This window comes from Vulpes vulpes, chromosome 2 (assembly GCF_048418805.1).
Source record: "Vulpes vulpes isolate BD-2025 chromosome 2, VulVul3, whole genome shotgun sequence".
Classification (NCBI taxonomy): Eukaryota; Metazoa; Chordata; class Mammalia; order Carnivora; family Canidae; genus Vulpes; species Vulpes vulpes.
In genome coordinates this window covers 147,453,748-147,470,316 of record NC_132781.1, presented here as the reverse complement: position 1 = coordinate 147,470,316, position 16,569 = coordinate 147,453,748, and the positions used below count along the sequence as shown (strand labels likewise).

At 35.5% G+C, this 16,569-nt stretch overlaps 1 protein-coding gene across 2 annotated transcripts in view; it reads right to left on the bottom strand.

Annotated features, from left to right (window-relative positions):
* The window catches only part of NETO2 (neuropilin and tolloid like 2), a 56,903-nt gene that overhangs the window by 23,493 nt on the left and 16,841 nt on the right, over positions 1–16,569 (bottom strand). Inside the window, exons 5-6 of one of the 2 annotated variants that reach the window (XM_072750296.1) lie at positions 13,239–13,283; positions 13,029–13,156 (exon numbers count right to left, since the gene is read on the bottom strand). In XM_072750296.1, the coding sequence (XP_072606397.1) occupies positions 13,029–13,156; positions 13,239–13,283 (173 nt within the window). The remainder of the gene's footprint in view (positions 1–13,028; positions 13,157–13,238; positions 13,284–16,569) is intronic. The other variant, XM_072750295.1, reaches the window with a different exon arrangement.

The following is a 16,569-nucleotide window of genomic DNA, read 5'->3' as shown; positions in this document are numbered from 1 at the left end:
AAAAACTAATGCATACACATAAAATATAGAAGTATAGTTCTATAACCTTTGGTTAGGAAAGTTTATTAAAAACAAACACAGAAGACACAAGATATAAAGACAAAACTAATCAATTTTATTATGTAAAATAAACTTAACTTCCAGAACCAGCCAAGATTAAATACAGTATGACTTACTTCTCCTATTACAACTAAAAACCGAGGATAAAATATGAAAAGCAACTACATGAGAATTCTGGAAAGTAAAAGATGGGTGTAGGTGGGAAGTCAAACTTGAATGACCCATAAAGAGGGTGAGGTTCAGTTTTTTCTTCTTTGTCTCCTGAGCTGATTCAAGAACTCACGGCAAAAACAGATGCCAGGGACTCCGGGAACTTAGAGAGAGCCCCAGCCAGAAGACTGGCAAGAGGGCCCCCTTTCCAAGCTGAAGAGTGGGGTGAAGCAGGGATATCTGGTTTGTTCTTTCCACTCTATCAGCTCTGCCCTGGGTCAGCACCAGTTGTAAAGATCTGTGTGCAGCAGCTATAGCAGCACCTAAACCCCCAAGAGAAATCCCATCTCTCTAACTAGCAGGATTGAGAAAAGGATATGATGTTGGGGGAGTATGGAGGGAATTCCTATTATTTTTTCCCCTTCTCTCTTAGATACTCAAAACTCACAACAGGTTAGGAGGCAGAAATTGAAGAAAACAACTTTCTGGCCACTAGAGGAAACGGGAAAAGGAAACCATGCTATCTGGAGAATGTGAAGGAGGTCTTGGACAAGAACACGGAGCTAAAGAAAAAGCACTAATTCTGGTTTACCACCCCGCACCCCCAGCTGTGTATTCATCAAACAGAACTAAAGAAATATGACAAAGGTGTTGAGAATGAAACTATAGTACAAGCCACTGTCCAAATCCCTGAGTGGCACATGCCCTGGGCAAGACCACAAAGACCCAACCACCATTGGAACCATCACCCACATAAAGTGACATGGTACATGCAATCTGAATCTAACTGGGTAGATTGCCTGACAAAAATAAAATGAGTAACAAAAATCAACATTTTCCAGGTATTTCTAACAGGGTTCACAGTGTCATATACTCAAACTGTCCAGGACATAATAAAAAATTACTCACATATAAAGAACCAGGAAATGTGAATTTTGAAATGAAAAAAAGAGTCAAGAGATCCCAGTCCTAATGAGACCCAGATATTGGAATTGCCAAAGACTTTAAAGACTTTTTGTTTTGTTTCTTAAGAAAGAGAGAGAGAGTGCACACATGAAAGAGGCAAAGGAAGACAGAGACTTTTAAGCATTTTTCATGACCAGTGATGAGCCTGACATGGAACTCGATCCCATGACCCTGAGATCATGACCTGAACTGAAGTCAAGAGTTGGATGCTTAACAGACTGAGTTACCCAGTTGCCTCAGAACTGTCAGAGACTCTGAAGCAACAATATAAACATACTCCATAAGGTAAAGGCAAACATTGAGGGAGTAGGAAAATCACAGTAGAGAAATATAAATTATGAAAAAGAACCAAATGGAAACTTTAGAACTGAAAATGAAAAATACCTGAAACAAAAAATTTGCTGTATGGGCCCAAGAATGGGGAGGATAGAGGAAAGTCAACCAACTAGAAGATGACTCAGGAGAAACTATCTAATATGAGATACTGAGAAAAAAGGATTGAGAACAAATGAATAAAGCCTCAGGGACCTGTGGGACAATTTCAAAAGGCTTAACACATCACTTAAGTTTCAGAAGGAGAAGAGACTCCTACAAAAAAAATATATATATATATTTGAAGAAATAATTGTTAAAAATGTCCCAAGTTTGGTGAAAGGCAAAAATTTAGATTCAAAAAGTTCAGCAAACACCAAACAGGATAGGAACAAACAGAAACAAAGGCCACACACTTCAAAATTGAACTACTTGAAATTGAAGATTTAAAGTCTTGAGATCTGAAAGAGAAAAATGATGTATTCTGTAGAAGCAAACTACCTAAGTGACTGTGGATTGCTCTTCAGAAATCATCAAAGCCAAAGACAGTGCATCAAAAATTTTAAGCCCTGAAAAAGAGAACTTGGGAACATTAGAATTTTATATCCAGCAAACATATTCTTTCAGGAATGAGGGCAACATAAATAAAAACCTTGGTAAAGACTTAAGAGACTTAGAGTTTGTTGTATACAGATCTGCTATGAAAGAAATGCCTAAACAAGTTCTTTAGATAAAAGAGAAAGGATACTGGGGCACCTGGGTGGCTTAGTGGTTGAGGGACAGGTCATGATCCCAGGGTACTGGGATTGAGTCCTGTGTGGGGCTCCCCATAGGGAGCCTGTTTTTCCTTCTGCCAATGTCTCTGCCTCTTTCTGTGTGTCCCTCATCAATAAACAAATAAAATCGTAAAAAAAAGGGGGGGAGAGAAAGGACATTAGAATGAATCTTGGAACTTCATAAATGAAACAGAAATGATAAATATCTGAATAAATATAAACCATCAAGAATAAAAAAGGAGGGCATCACTACAGAACTTACATTAAGAATAAAAAAGGGGCATTTGGCTGGCTCGGTCAGTGGGATGTACGATTCTTGATCTTGGGGTTGTAAATTGAGCTCCATGTTGGGTGTAGAGACTACTTAAAAATAAACTCTTAAAACAAGAAGAATAAAAAAAATACAGTGAACAGCTCTATGACCCCAAATCAGATGACTCAGATGAAATGGACAAATTCCTTAAAAGGAACAAATTGCCCAAACACTTCTAACAAGAAATATGAGGCATTTTTTGGAAATCCCTTAAAAATATGGGCTGGTTACTAGGGGAAACAACTATGAGTTGAAGGTTTAAACTTTCAGTTCCACCACAATTTCTGGGGAGGGGCAGGGGTGTGGCTGAAGGTTAAATCAAGCACCAATGGTCAATGATTTAATCAACCATGCTACAGAAAAAAGCTTCCATAAAAACTCAAAAGGTTTGAAAGCTTCCACCTTGGTGAAACAGAATTTTTCCATTCTGCCATTGTGCTAGGCCCCACACTCCATGGGGATAGGAGTTTCTTTGTTCAGGACCTCCTCACCTATGTCTTTTCATCTAGCTGTTGATTAAAAAAAAATTTTTATTTATTTATTCATGGGGGTGGGGCAGAGACATAGGCAGAGGGAGAAGCAGTCTCCATGAAGGGAGCCCGATGTGGGACTCAATCCGGGATCCCGGGATCACACCCTGAGTCGAAGGCAGACACTCAACCACTGAGCCACCCAGGCACCCCTGATTTTTATCCTTTAATATGCTCTTACTTAAAATTTAAGTAAGTAAATTGGCTTCCTGAGTTCTCTAAGCCTCTCTAGCAAATTAATCAAACTCAAGGAGGGGCTCATAGAAACCTGATTTATAGCCAATTGGTCAAAAGCACAGGTGACAACCTGGACATGAGACTGGCATCTTAAGTGGAGGCCAGACTTGTGAGACTGAGCCCCCAATTCTTGGAATCTGATGCCATCTCCAGGTAGATCAGAACTGAGCTGAATTGTAGGACACCCAGCTAGTGTCTGAGAACTGCTTGGTCTTAAAAAACAAAAACAAAAACAAAAACAAAATAACAAACAAAAACAAAAACAAAAGAAAAACAAAAAAACTCTACAAATTGGAAATGGTATCAGAATCATCACCCCAGGGCAGCCCGGCTGGCTCAGTGGTTTAGTGCCGCCTTCAGCCCAGGGCCTGATCCTGGAGACCTGGGACTGAGTTCCAAATCAGGCTCCCTGCATGGAGCCTGCTTCTCCCTCTGCCTGTGTCTCTGCCTCTCTCTCTCTCTTTTTTAAATAAAATCTTAAAAAAAAAAAAAAATCATTACCCCAGAAAATAGATGCAAAAATCCTCAACAAAATATCAGCCAATCTAATCTAGCAACATATGTAAAAAGTATAATACTTTCATATAATCACAACTAAATGTGGTTTATCTGAGGAATGCAAGGCTGGTTTAAATTTTGAAGAGTAAATGTAAGCCACTATTATAAATAGACTAAAAAAGAAAAGCTACATGATCGATTTGTTAAACAATCAACATCCATTTAATGAAAATCTCAGAGAAACAGATCAGAACTTCTGTTACCTGGTAAACGGCATCTATAAAAACCCAGAGCTGACACCATACTTAATGGTGAAAATCTGAATGCTTTCCCCCTCAAAATCAGTAACAAGGTAATTCCTATTCAGCACCACACTGGAAGCTGTAGAGTGCACAAGTGTAGACTTTAAAGCTCCAATAAACAAGACAATGTGGCACTGACAAAAGGACAGACATCCACAAAACAGAACCGAGCCCAGAAATAGATTCTTACAAATAAAGCTATTCTTATTATTTTTAACAGAGATACAAAGGCAATTCAATGGAGAAAGAAGTCTTCAACAAATGGTGCTAGAAAAATCAGACATCCATAGCCAAAAATAAAAAGAGACAAAGAAAATAAGAATCTTGAGCTATACCTAATACCTTATACAAAAATTAACTCAAAATGGGTCATAAACCTAAGTATAAAATTGTAAAAGTTTCAGAAGGAAATGTAGGAACAAATTCTTAGGACTTTGGGTCAAAGAGCTCTTAGATACATCATAGGAAAATTCATTTAAAAATTCATAATTTGCATGAAAATTAAACTTTTTCTCTGTGAAAGACACTGTTGAATGAAAAGCCACCAACTGGGAGAAAATGTTTGCAAATCACTTGCCAAAAGGCTTAATTCAGAACTCGAAACTGAACAGTAAGAAAACTATCTAATCTTAAAATGGCCATAGCAGACACTTCATCAAAGATTTAGACATTATAAACCTGCAAGTTAAAACTTACAGCATATACCTTCATCAGAGTAACTATAATTAAAAAAAGAACTGATAATACCAAGTGCTGAGAACTATGTAGAGCAATTGAAAATTTGGTAACACTCCTTGTTCCAATGCCAAACAATATAAGCACTTTGGAAAACAGCTTGGTGGTTTCTTATAAAGCTATCATGTGAATCAGTAGTCTCAGGGATGGATATCCAGAAAAATTAAAAACATGTTTACACAAAACAACCTGTACAGAAATGTAACAGTTTTATCCATAATAACCAAAAATTGGAAACAGTCCAAATGTTGTTCAGCTGGTAAGAGTAAACTACAGTAAGCATATCTATATAATAAAATCTGTTCAGCAATAAAACAGATAAAACTACTGGTACATGCACTAACAAGAATCTCAAATGCATCATACTAAATGAAAGAATTCAGACTCAAACTGTGATTCTATTTATATGAAGTTTTGGAAACTGCAAAACTATAGAACAGCAAAAGATCATTAGTTGCCAAGAGTCAAGATTGAAGATTGGTTTTGACTGTAGAGGAACAGCATGAGATAATTTCTTGGGGGTGATGGATTTTTTTTTATAAAGATTTTATTTATTAATGAGAGAGAGAGAGAGAGAGAGAGAGAGAGAGAGAGAGAGAGAGGCAGAGACACGGGCAGAGGGAGAAGCAGGCTCCATGCAGGGAGACTGATGTGGAACTCGATCCTGGGTCTCCAGGATCAGGCCCTGGGCTGAAGGTGGCTCTAAACTGCTGAGCCACCCGGGCCACCCAGAACTGTTCTGGATTATGGCAGCTGTCATAGGGCCATGCCTGGCAAAAAATTTTTACTATATATTACTTGACATGACCAAGTATCCTGACACAACCAAGTGCCAGCAAGGATTGAATAATGAAAATGCTTTTAACTTGCTTTAAAAGAATAAACTGCCACAAACACTTTGTAAAGCCTTTGGCATGCTCTGGTAAAGCTGAAAATGGTCATGTCCTACAATACAAAAACTACACTTCCGGATATATTACTAAACAAAATCATCACACATAGGCATAATAAAAATACAAAAATGTTTAGAGCAGCATTATATTTAATATATTAAAATGTGAAAGCAGTGGCTCCTGGGAGTCTCAGTCGGTTGAGCGACTTGATTTCGGCACAGGTCATGATCTCAGTGTTGTGAGCTCAAGCCTCACAGTGGGCTCTGCACTTAAGGAGTCTGCTTGAGATTCTTTCTCTCCCTCTCTCCTTGCCTTAAATAAATAAATAAATAAAAAAAGCGGAAGCAAATTAAATATCTAAAAGAATGGATAGTGATTTCCACAATTGATACAAATTTTAAAAATATACAGAATAGTATATATTTGCATAGTACATAAATATGAAGATACAAAACTGTATATAGGAATTATAAAACTCAAACTCAGGGTATGTAGAAAAGATAATGGGAACATGGATTTCCTCTATACCTATAATATTAATAGTTTTTCCTTTCTTATTTGATAATATTTACTTATCTAAGTGTTTACGAAATTATTCTTAGTTCTTGCTCTTTCTGAAATACTTCTTGGAGAAATTTTTTTTCATAAATTTTTAGAAATGTTGTTTGTAACACTGGAAAATATAACTTTAATCACTAAATTTTAAAAATTAAAAACCCAAAATATTATACACAATTGACATGGGAATTGGATCAAATTTTTAAAACTGTGTTTAACTAAATGGGCAAACAGATTTAAGAAATTCAAAGGAGGGACGCCTGGGTGGCTCAGTGGTTGACTGTCTGCCTTTGGCTCAGGGCATGATCCTGGGGTCCAGAGATCAAGTCCCACATTGGGCTCCTTGCGTAGAGCCTGCTTCTGCCTCTCTCTCTCTATCTCTCATGAACAAATAAATAACATCTTTAAAAAAAAAAAAGAAATTCAAAGGAAAAAATGTGAAAGATTAAACACTCTAACCAGTTAATATTCAAAATGGAATAAAGCAGTTAATGGGTGATGTTTCAGAAAAATCTACTTATGTATAAAAAAGAAGTCACTGGTGTTTGAGTATGCAAGTAGTTTTCCAGTCCATTGTTCTCAGTGGCCCTTCTGTAAAAATACAAGCATACCTTGTTTTTTGTGCTTCTCAGATACTGCGTTTTTTACATATTGAAAGTCTGTGGCAACACTGTATCCAGCAAATCTATCAGAGCCAGTTTTCCAATAGAATTTGCTCATTTTGTGTCTCTGGGTCACATTTGGTAATTTTCTCAATATTTCAAACTGAAATTACTAGATTTGAATTGCAACAATCTCATGATAAAACTTTAACAGAAGAGGACTTTCTCATGGGTGAGCAAAGAAAGTGATTCTTCAGATGGAAGGTACTCCTGGTGAAGATGGTGTGAAGACTGCTGAAATGACAACAGAGAATTCAGGATATCACACGAACTCAGTTGATAAAGCAGCCACAGGGTTTAAGAGGATTGACTCCATTTTAAAAGTTGTTCTGTGGGTAAAATGCTACCAAACAGTATCATACGGCGCAGAGAAATCATTTGTGAAAGAAGAGTCCATTGATGAGGCAAACTTGATTATTCTCTTATTTTAAGAAATTGTCACAGCCACCCCAGCCTTCAGCAGCCACCACCCTGATTGACAGCAGACATTCATATTGAGGCAGCAAAAAGATTACAGGACTTGCTAAAAGCTCAGATGCTGGTTAGCATTTTTTTTTTTTTTTAGCAATAAAGCATTTTTGAATTAAAGGTATGTACATTATTTTTTAGACATAATGCTATTGCACCCTTAACAGACTACGGTACAGTATAAACATAACTGTTATTATATGCGCTACAAAACAAAAAAATTCATTTGACTCCCTTTATTGCCGTATTCACTTTGTTGTGGTCTGGAACTGAACTGGTAGCATTTCCAAGGTATACCTGTACATTTGTCATATACCAAGTTTCCATACATGTGTAGTTTTCTTTTTACTTTTAAAAAGTTGCAATATAGTTCACATAGTGTTATATTAATTTCAGGAGTACAACACAGTGATCCAACAATCCTACACATTACTCAGTGCTCACCATGTTAAGTGTAGTCACCAAACAACATTATTACAGTATTATTGACTAAATTCCCCATGCTATACTTTTCATGCCTGTGGCTTATTTATTTTATAACTGGAAGTCTATACCTCTTAATTCCCCTTATCTACTTCACCTATCCCCTCACCCACCTGCCCTTTGGCAACCACCATACATGTGTAGTTTTAGATACTTTATTCAATTTTATTAGTTTACATATCCTGCTGACAACTGCATTCTATCCAATGACCACAACTTTATCTTGAAGGGTTGTTTTTACTCAAAATTGTTATGGTTCTTCTGAACATTTTCCTCTTCTGTGTGAATTAGCCTGCCAACTTCCCTGGAAAGCTCTCCTGGGATCTGGACTGGAATTACTTTAAATTGATAAATTAGAGAACAATGAACATTTCTGTGATACTGAATCTTCCCATCCATGAAAATGATCTCTCTCTCCCATTTCTATAGGCTTTCTTTTATGCATTTCCATATAACTTTAACATTTGCTTCCTGGTACTTTCTGATTTGTTCTTAATGTAAACGGTGCTTTAAAAAGTTTTATTTTCCAACTGACTTTGGCTCTAATAAAGAAAAGCAGCTAAAAAAAAAAAAAAAGAAAAAAAAAAGAAAAGCAGCTGATTTCTACAACTGATGAACTGTTCTTTCTTTTCCTCATTCTGTTGCACTGACCAGGATTTCAAAATATTACCAAATAAAACACTGACAACAGACATTCTTGACTTGTCCTGAGCTTACAGGAAATGCTTTTAAGGTTTAACCATTAGTTACGTTTGAATTAGGATTTTAGTAGATACTCTTCATCATGGTTAAGATGCATTCTCCTGTGATGGAATTTCTAATTTTCATCAAGTTTCACTGAGTATTGTTTCTGCATCTACTGATATATCTGGATTTTTTCCTATAATCTGTTTTTTTTTTTTCCTATAATCTGTTAATATGGAAAACTATATCATTCGATTTTCTAATATTAAACTGTCCAAGAATTTCTAGGTCATGATTTCTAAAAATTTTTTATTAGGTTTAGTTATTGCTTAGTTTTTTTGGTCTCCCTCCCCCCTCCTATAAATGATCCTGGTTTATATATAACTCTCACTCATGCTGTTTAGTTTTGATAGAATTGGCTAGGGAATGTTTTTTTCCTTCAATTTTCTGAAACTTTATATAACCTGTTCCCTGAGTACTTGGTAAAATCCAGTCTGATCAACTTTTCTATTTACATAGTTAAGTACAAAATCAATTTTGTTAATTTGGTAAGATTTATTCAGGTTTTCTATTTCTGATTTAGTTTTTGTAAACTTTATGTATATGTATGCAAATATGTACACACATACATCATATATTTCAGGAAATGTCCATTTAGAGCAAATATGTATGTACACACATACATTGTATATTTCCGGAAATGTCCATTTAGACTGTTTACAAATTTATCAGCAAAGAATTACTGTTAGTATTTACTCTAATAGTTGAAATAGTTTGGTTACGGAAAATTTCAAATGTGCAAAAGGAGACAAAGTAATATCCTGAACATCCTGTTCCCATCCTAGCCTTACCAGTTATCAACATCCCTCCCACATCTGCCTCTCACATACTGACACAGATCCCAGAGACTTCACATGTCAACAGTTTTATGTGTATTGCCAAAGAATGCTTAAAAAATTATCTCATACTATTATCAAACTAATCTCTTATCAAATACCAGTGTTCAGACTCTGGTCTTGTAATGTTTCCTACTTTTATAGTTTGAATCCACAAGTTCATTTCATTTTTGTTTTAATCTACAAATGTCGCTTTTTCCCCCTTTGTCATTTATTTATTGAAGGAACCCCCAGGTTTTTTCTTTTGTTCAACAGGTTTTCTTCAGTTTTGAGACTTTTAAAATCTCTGCTATAGTTGATTCATGACCTTTTCCATTTCTTTTTTAAGATCTGAGAGAGCATGCCCCTAAGAGGACAAACAAGGGGAAAGGCAGGGGGAAAAGGAGAGGCCGACACTGCTGAGCAGGGAGCCCAACACAGGGCTGGATCCCAGGACCCAGGGACCCGGAGATCACGACCCCAGCCCAAGGCAGCCGCTTAACCAACTGAGTCACCTAGGTAACCGTATGACCTTTTCCAATTTTAAGTATTATTTAGGTCTTTTATGCTAAATCAACCATGGCAGAAGTAGGCCTATTTTACAAAGGGCCAGCTTTTGGTTTTGCTGATTCTTTTTAAAATATCATTTATTTCTGCTTTCATTATTACTCTTTCTTTGGATTTCTTTGGTTATTCTTTTAACTTCTTCAGTTGAAACTTAGTTCATTAAATCTTTTTCTTCCACTAAAAGAAACATATTAAAACTCCCTTGTAGTACTTTTAGCTGCATCCTACATATTTTGAGGTATAGTATTTTCAATATCATTAAGTATGTTCAAATTTCTATCATGAGTTCTTCTGTGACTTTTAATTGCTGAGTGGTATATACTAAATTACCAAACATACAGATTTTAAAGTTATCTTTTGGTTGTTCGTTCCTGATTTAATTGTATTTTTGTCAGAGGATGTTCTACATAATACTAAGCATATTTGACTTGTTTTTAGTCTACAGTATGGATCAGATTTTATAAATGTTTCGTGCATGCTTGTAGAGAATGCATATCTTCTGGATATTGGGAGTAAGATACCATGTTTCATCAGGCATAATGTGTTGTTTAAATCTTCTGAGCCTTACTATTTTTTTTGGTATGCTTAATTACTGAGAGGTGAAATTAATTACCCACTGTAACTGTGGGTTTGTCAATATTCCTCAGCAACTGTCAATTCATATTTTGTACATTTTGAGACTATATTAACACATAAAACTTGAAACTTTGAATTAACACATAAAACTCATGAATTTGTGACATTTTTATTTCAATAGCTATATTAGATCTCTTTTGGTATTTGTTATATCCTTCCTGTTTTATTTTCAAATTTTCCCATAGTTATCTTAAAACAGAATATACCTGGATTTTAAATGTAGCACTTGGTCCATTTATTATCTTTTCCCAGAAAGATCTTAATTTTGCCCACATTCTAAAATGACAGTTGAGTGCTGATTTTTAGATTGGCAGTTATTTTTTTTTCTCAGCACTTTGAAGACATTATTCTATTGTCTTCTGGCTCCAATTTTATTATTAATGATTCTCATAGCTTTTTTCTCTAGTTGCTTTAAAGATTTCCTCATTGCCTGTCATGGCCAATGTAGCAAGATGTCAATTAGAACTTTTTTCTTGCTTTGGAAGTCACTTTGTGTCAATGCTTTTTGTCAGCTTGAATGTTTTGATTAACTGTCAATACCTACCCCACCACCACCACTTCCCTGAGCTACATTGTGGGTTATTTTCTCATATCTATCCTTTAATAACTATACCTCTTACCTGAGGAAGTTCTACTTGGTTATTTTTAAAGGGTACCTGGTCATTTCTTGTTTGTCTTTTTGATTCCTTCCTGTAAGATATCTAAAACACTTAATTTCTTAGGGATCTAACTTCTTGCTGTTTTGTCTGCTAATTCACTCCTGGTGGGTTGTTTGCTTAAATGTTTTCTAATTTGAGTTGTGAGCTTACCTTCAGCAGGGTTTTACTGATGGCAATCCTGCAGCCTCCGTGGTTATTTTGTATTTATTTCTGCCAGGTGTCTAAAAAATTTTTTTGAGGCCAGGACCATTTTGTTAATTGTAAACAAAAATTAAGTGTTTCCTGGATTGGGCATGGCGTGTAAATTACATACATCCTAAACTCTAATAAAAACAGGTCTCTAGATTAAAGTTTTAGGGGAAACACCAGAGGCTTAGACTGAGCCCAGAAAGATAAGCTTCTTCATTATTAACCTGTATTAGTAGAAGATGCGTCTAATCTACCATTTCACAGCAATTTTATCTCCCTTTGAGGGTTCCAGTTTTCTATGAGGGATCTCACAAAGGTCATGTGAGCCCCAAGCCTTTTCCATCTCACTGTGGATATTAACACCAAGTTGCTGGTAGGTCTGTTGGTAAGTAGTGGGGGGTGGGAGTGGGGAGATTAAATTGGCAAGAGGCACTTTTACCATCAATTTCAGTTTTCAGTTTATTGCTCTGGTTTATAGTTCTCTCTTCATTTCTAGCCCATAAGAATTACCTTTTTTTTTTTTTTTTTTAAGATTTTATTTATTTATTCATGAGAGACACAGGGAGAGAGAGGCAGAGACACAAGCAGAGGGTGAAGTAGGCTCCATGCAGGGAGCCTGATGTGGGGTTCAAACCCGGGACTCCAGGATCACACCCTGGGCCGAAGGCAGACGCCCAACCTCTGAGCCACCCAGGCGTCCCAAGAATTAGCTTCTTTTTAAAAGAAAATCTTACCTATGCTTTTAAAAGGGTATCTGTTATCTTTTACCCAATGTTTCCAGGTGTTTTGTAACAGTCAGATTTTCATGTTATCTAATCCATCCTATTACCATAACTCTAAATTTGATTTTCATAATTCTTTAAAGGTTTGTTCTCTTATCCTCACTTTCTCTTTTCACATATATCCACATTAAATATATTTTTCACTGTGAATATTCCTAGAAGTATAAATTAAAAGCAAAAAGCAAAAGTAGTTAGCAACCAATCTCAATCTGTCAGAGTTATTTAAAAACATCCTTCCCTGTGGTACTTTCCAATAAAAGCTCTACATCGTTAGCAGAGGACAGCGTGGAAAGAACACAGAACCAAGGCTCACTAGATTAATGTTTTGTTTTAGATTTCTAAGTTTTGGTTTTGACACTGCCATGACCAACCTAGAGAACTCTGACAAGACACTTCAATCTCCTGTAGTCTATTTTTCCTTCTCATAGTTTTTTTATGAATTGATGATATGGATCAATACTTGCACTCTCGATTCAGGAATACACATATTTTAAGAGTCTCCACGTTTGTATGCTATTCCTGAAACTACACTGTAGTTAACTATAACAATGCTGAGATCTTAGGTGCCCAATCTGATTGAAATAAAATTTTTAAAAAGTTGTAACAGCTGTTTGTATAACACTATTAAAATAATACATTATGCTCATCACTGTCTTATGTTCTTCTCTAAAGTGACTCAATACATAATAATACCTTGGCTTTTGGAGTAGCTTTAATTGTCCATATACAATCAACTGCTTGGCCAGGTTTTGTTTTTTCTTCTTGTTCTACCTGACTAGAACGCACTATTCCATCAGCTCCCGAGAGCTCAAACTGGCAATCTAGAAAGAATAGATGAATGATGTTCAAAGGAAAATAAGATTGATCAAAATGCCATGAGGAAAAAGAGGTGATATACTAAACCTGGGATGGGATTTAAAATACCTCCTAGGTAAGTAAAGTCTGGATCTGTAATAGAAAAAAGAAGAAAGTAATTGGCATTGAGATAGTTAAGAGTTCATGTCTTAAGTTATGTCTAATGCTTCATTTAACAGCAAAGCAAAAGAAAGATTTCATTGCTGTAGACTACACATCACTTTTTTTTTTCCTGGGCATGAAAATAGTTTATAGGTTCTTGTTTACAGGAACAATGTTTTTTTAAAATGGTAATGTTCATACTTTTGATCCCATCATGAGTAACTTATTTATGCCACCTGGATACATGTAGCCTTCTGTCAATAGCAATTGATGGATGAATAAAGAAAATGTAGTATACATAACACAATGAAATACTATTCAGCCTAACAAAGAAAATTCAGTTACATGGTACAACATAGATAAAGCCTGAAACATAACACTAAGTGAAATAAAGTCAGACACTTAAGGACAAATATTAATATTGTACAATTCCATTTACTGAGGTTCCTAGGTTGATCAAATTCATAGACAGTACCAGAAGCTGCAGGAAAGGGGGGAATGGGTAGTTTGTGTTTAGTGGACACAGGTTTTAGCTTGTGTTAACACAAAAGTTCTGGGAATGAATAGTGGTAATGATTGTGCAACACTGTAAAAAGGTACTTCACAAGTACCTGTACACTTAAAAAGGATTAAAATGGTGAATTTTATGTTGTTTGTAATTCACTACACACATACAAGGTAGTAGCTAGTGAGGAGTGTTTTCAAAATGGCAGGGAAAAAATGATGAGGCGATATACAGAATGCTCTGCTCTGTGAAGTAGTTTATAGAAGATTAAGAACCAACAGCACATATCACAATAACGGATTTCAGTAAATTGATTTGATTTTTATGAACTAAATCAATTAACTGAAATAATGACACTTTAGTATTAAAAAGATTTAAAAAAATCTTATATATGAATCAGCTTAGACTACTTATAGACATCAAAAACAATGCTCTTAATTAAATACTGTTTTTAAGTATTAAAAATCAGGCTTTTTAATACATAAAAAGTCTTACTTGAAGAAAAGGAGCTCTTTTTCTATTAGTTTATGTATCATAAGAGCAACTTTATATGGATTATAGTTAAAATATAGACAAATTATAATAAAACACTTGGGATTTCTAAACTACGTTACATTTCCATTTTATAGTACTTGAGAGTCTCTACATACATCATGCTAATGACAGCAATACCAGGAAAACTATGTAATATCCCATTTTGTAGATGAGGAAACTGAATGAGAGATTATGATTTTCTTAGACTATATTTATAATGGCAAAACTAAGGCTGAACTGCAATTCTCCAGGCAATTTTTCTTACCCTACCATATTGCCTTTATAATGTGGGTGAAGATTCCATAGTTTTACCACTGAAAGAAAAAAATATCAAAATAAGTAGGTAATGCATAATTAGCTAATTATGACTGTGTTTAGTTATTTCAAGTCATATTTACAAACTTGTCTAGGGATCAGTAAATCTAGAAGACTTACTACTACTGAGAAATTAGTGTATTTTAAAGATTTTATTTATATATCTACCTATTTGTGAGAGACAGTGTGTACATGCCCAAGGGAGGAGGCAGAGAGTTAGAGAATCTTAAGCAGACTCCATGCTGAGCATGCAGCCCAATGTGGGGTTCGATCTCAGGATCGAGATCATGACCTGAGCCAAAATCAAGAGTTGGACACTTAGCTGAGACACCTAGGCACCCCAAGAAATTAGTCTATTTTAAATGAAATTCTCTAAGTTATTGGTGGTATCTATTAAGGATAGAGGACTCTTAAAGGACTGCTACTTCCTGGAAGTAATGGATAATTTTGGAAATTTTAGTGCAAGAGGGACAACATCCTAGAATTATTGCCTACACATGAAGAAATTCTGATTCATTTGGCAGGTAGCTCCTATGACTTTTTACTCCATTGCTGTTTATTTATTTTTTAAAGATTTTATTTATTTATTCATGAGAGACACAGAGAGAGAGAGAGAGAGAGGCAGAGGGAGAAGCAGGCTCCATGCAGGAGCCTGATGTGGGACTCAATCCCAGGACTCCAGGATCACACCCTGGGCTGAAGGCAGTGCTAAACCGCTGGGCCACTGGGGCTGCCCTCCATTGCGTTTAATTAAACTTGTCTTTGACATTTCTCCACAAAAGAACTGAAATGTTGTTATCCCCTTTCAGCAAAGTTGGATTTGGTTTATTAGGTTAAAAAAGGAAGTCTCTGAGATGTATTTTCAATTAAGCTAAAAATCCCCCCCCCCCTTTTTAAATAGAACTATGCAGAAAGTATCTGGAATTAAAAAGAGTTTTAACAAGAATTGAGCAGAAAGTTAAATACAATAAACTGTGTATTGAAATAGGTTTTGCAGGCTATTTAAAGATACTGAAATATTTTAAATTAGCAATTTTTTCATTCTGGCAATTTGGTGTATATAAGTCCTATTTGAACTTTCACATTGTTTTGATAATTTGGTAATTAAAAAATTGTATTGTAATAAAAAAATATAACGTACATATACAACCACTATTCACTTAAGCAAAAATTAAAAACAAATTATTCTATGATTCAGCAATTGTGTTCCTTGGTATTTATCCAAATTAGTTACAAACCTGGCAAGAAAAATTCTGCATATAGATGATTATAACAAGTTTATTTGTAATTGCTAAAACTTGGAAGCAACCAAGATACCCTTCAATAGAAGGGATATACTATTGTACATACGAAAATGAAATATTATTCAACACTAAAGAAATGAGTTTCAAACCATGAAAAAACACAGAGGAAACTTAAGTATATATTACTATGTAAAAGAAGCCAGTCTGAAAAGGTTACATACTGTATGATTCCAACTATGTAACATGGAAAGAGCAAAACTACAGAGACGGCAATATCAGTGCTTGCCAAGAATTAGGGGAGAGATGAATAGGTGGAGTCCAGAGGATTTTTAGGGCAGTGGAAATACTTGGTATGATACTGTAGTGGACACATGTCATCATACGTTTGCCCAAATACACAGAACACACAACACCAACAATGAACCCTCAGGTAAACTACGGGGATGGGGACTTTGGGTGATGATGTGTCAGTGCAGGTTCATTCACTTTAACAAATGTACCACACTCTGGAGCAGGAGGCTGATTCTGGAAGGCAGCTATGTTTGGAGATCTATGGTGGTAACTCTCTTTTTTTCTGCTTAGTTTTATTGGAAACCTAAAACTGTTCTAAAAAATAAAGTCTATTAGATAAACTTTACTTCCTAAGATGTTATCCTTTGGCATTGACAACATAAATACT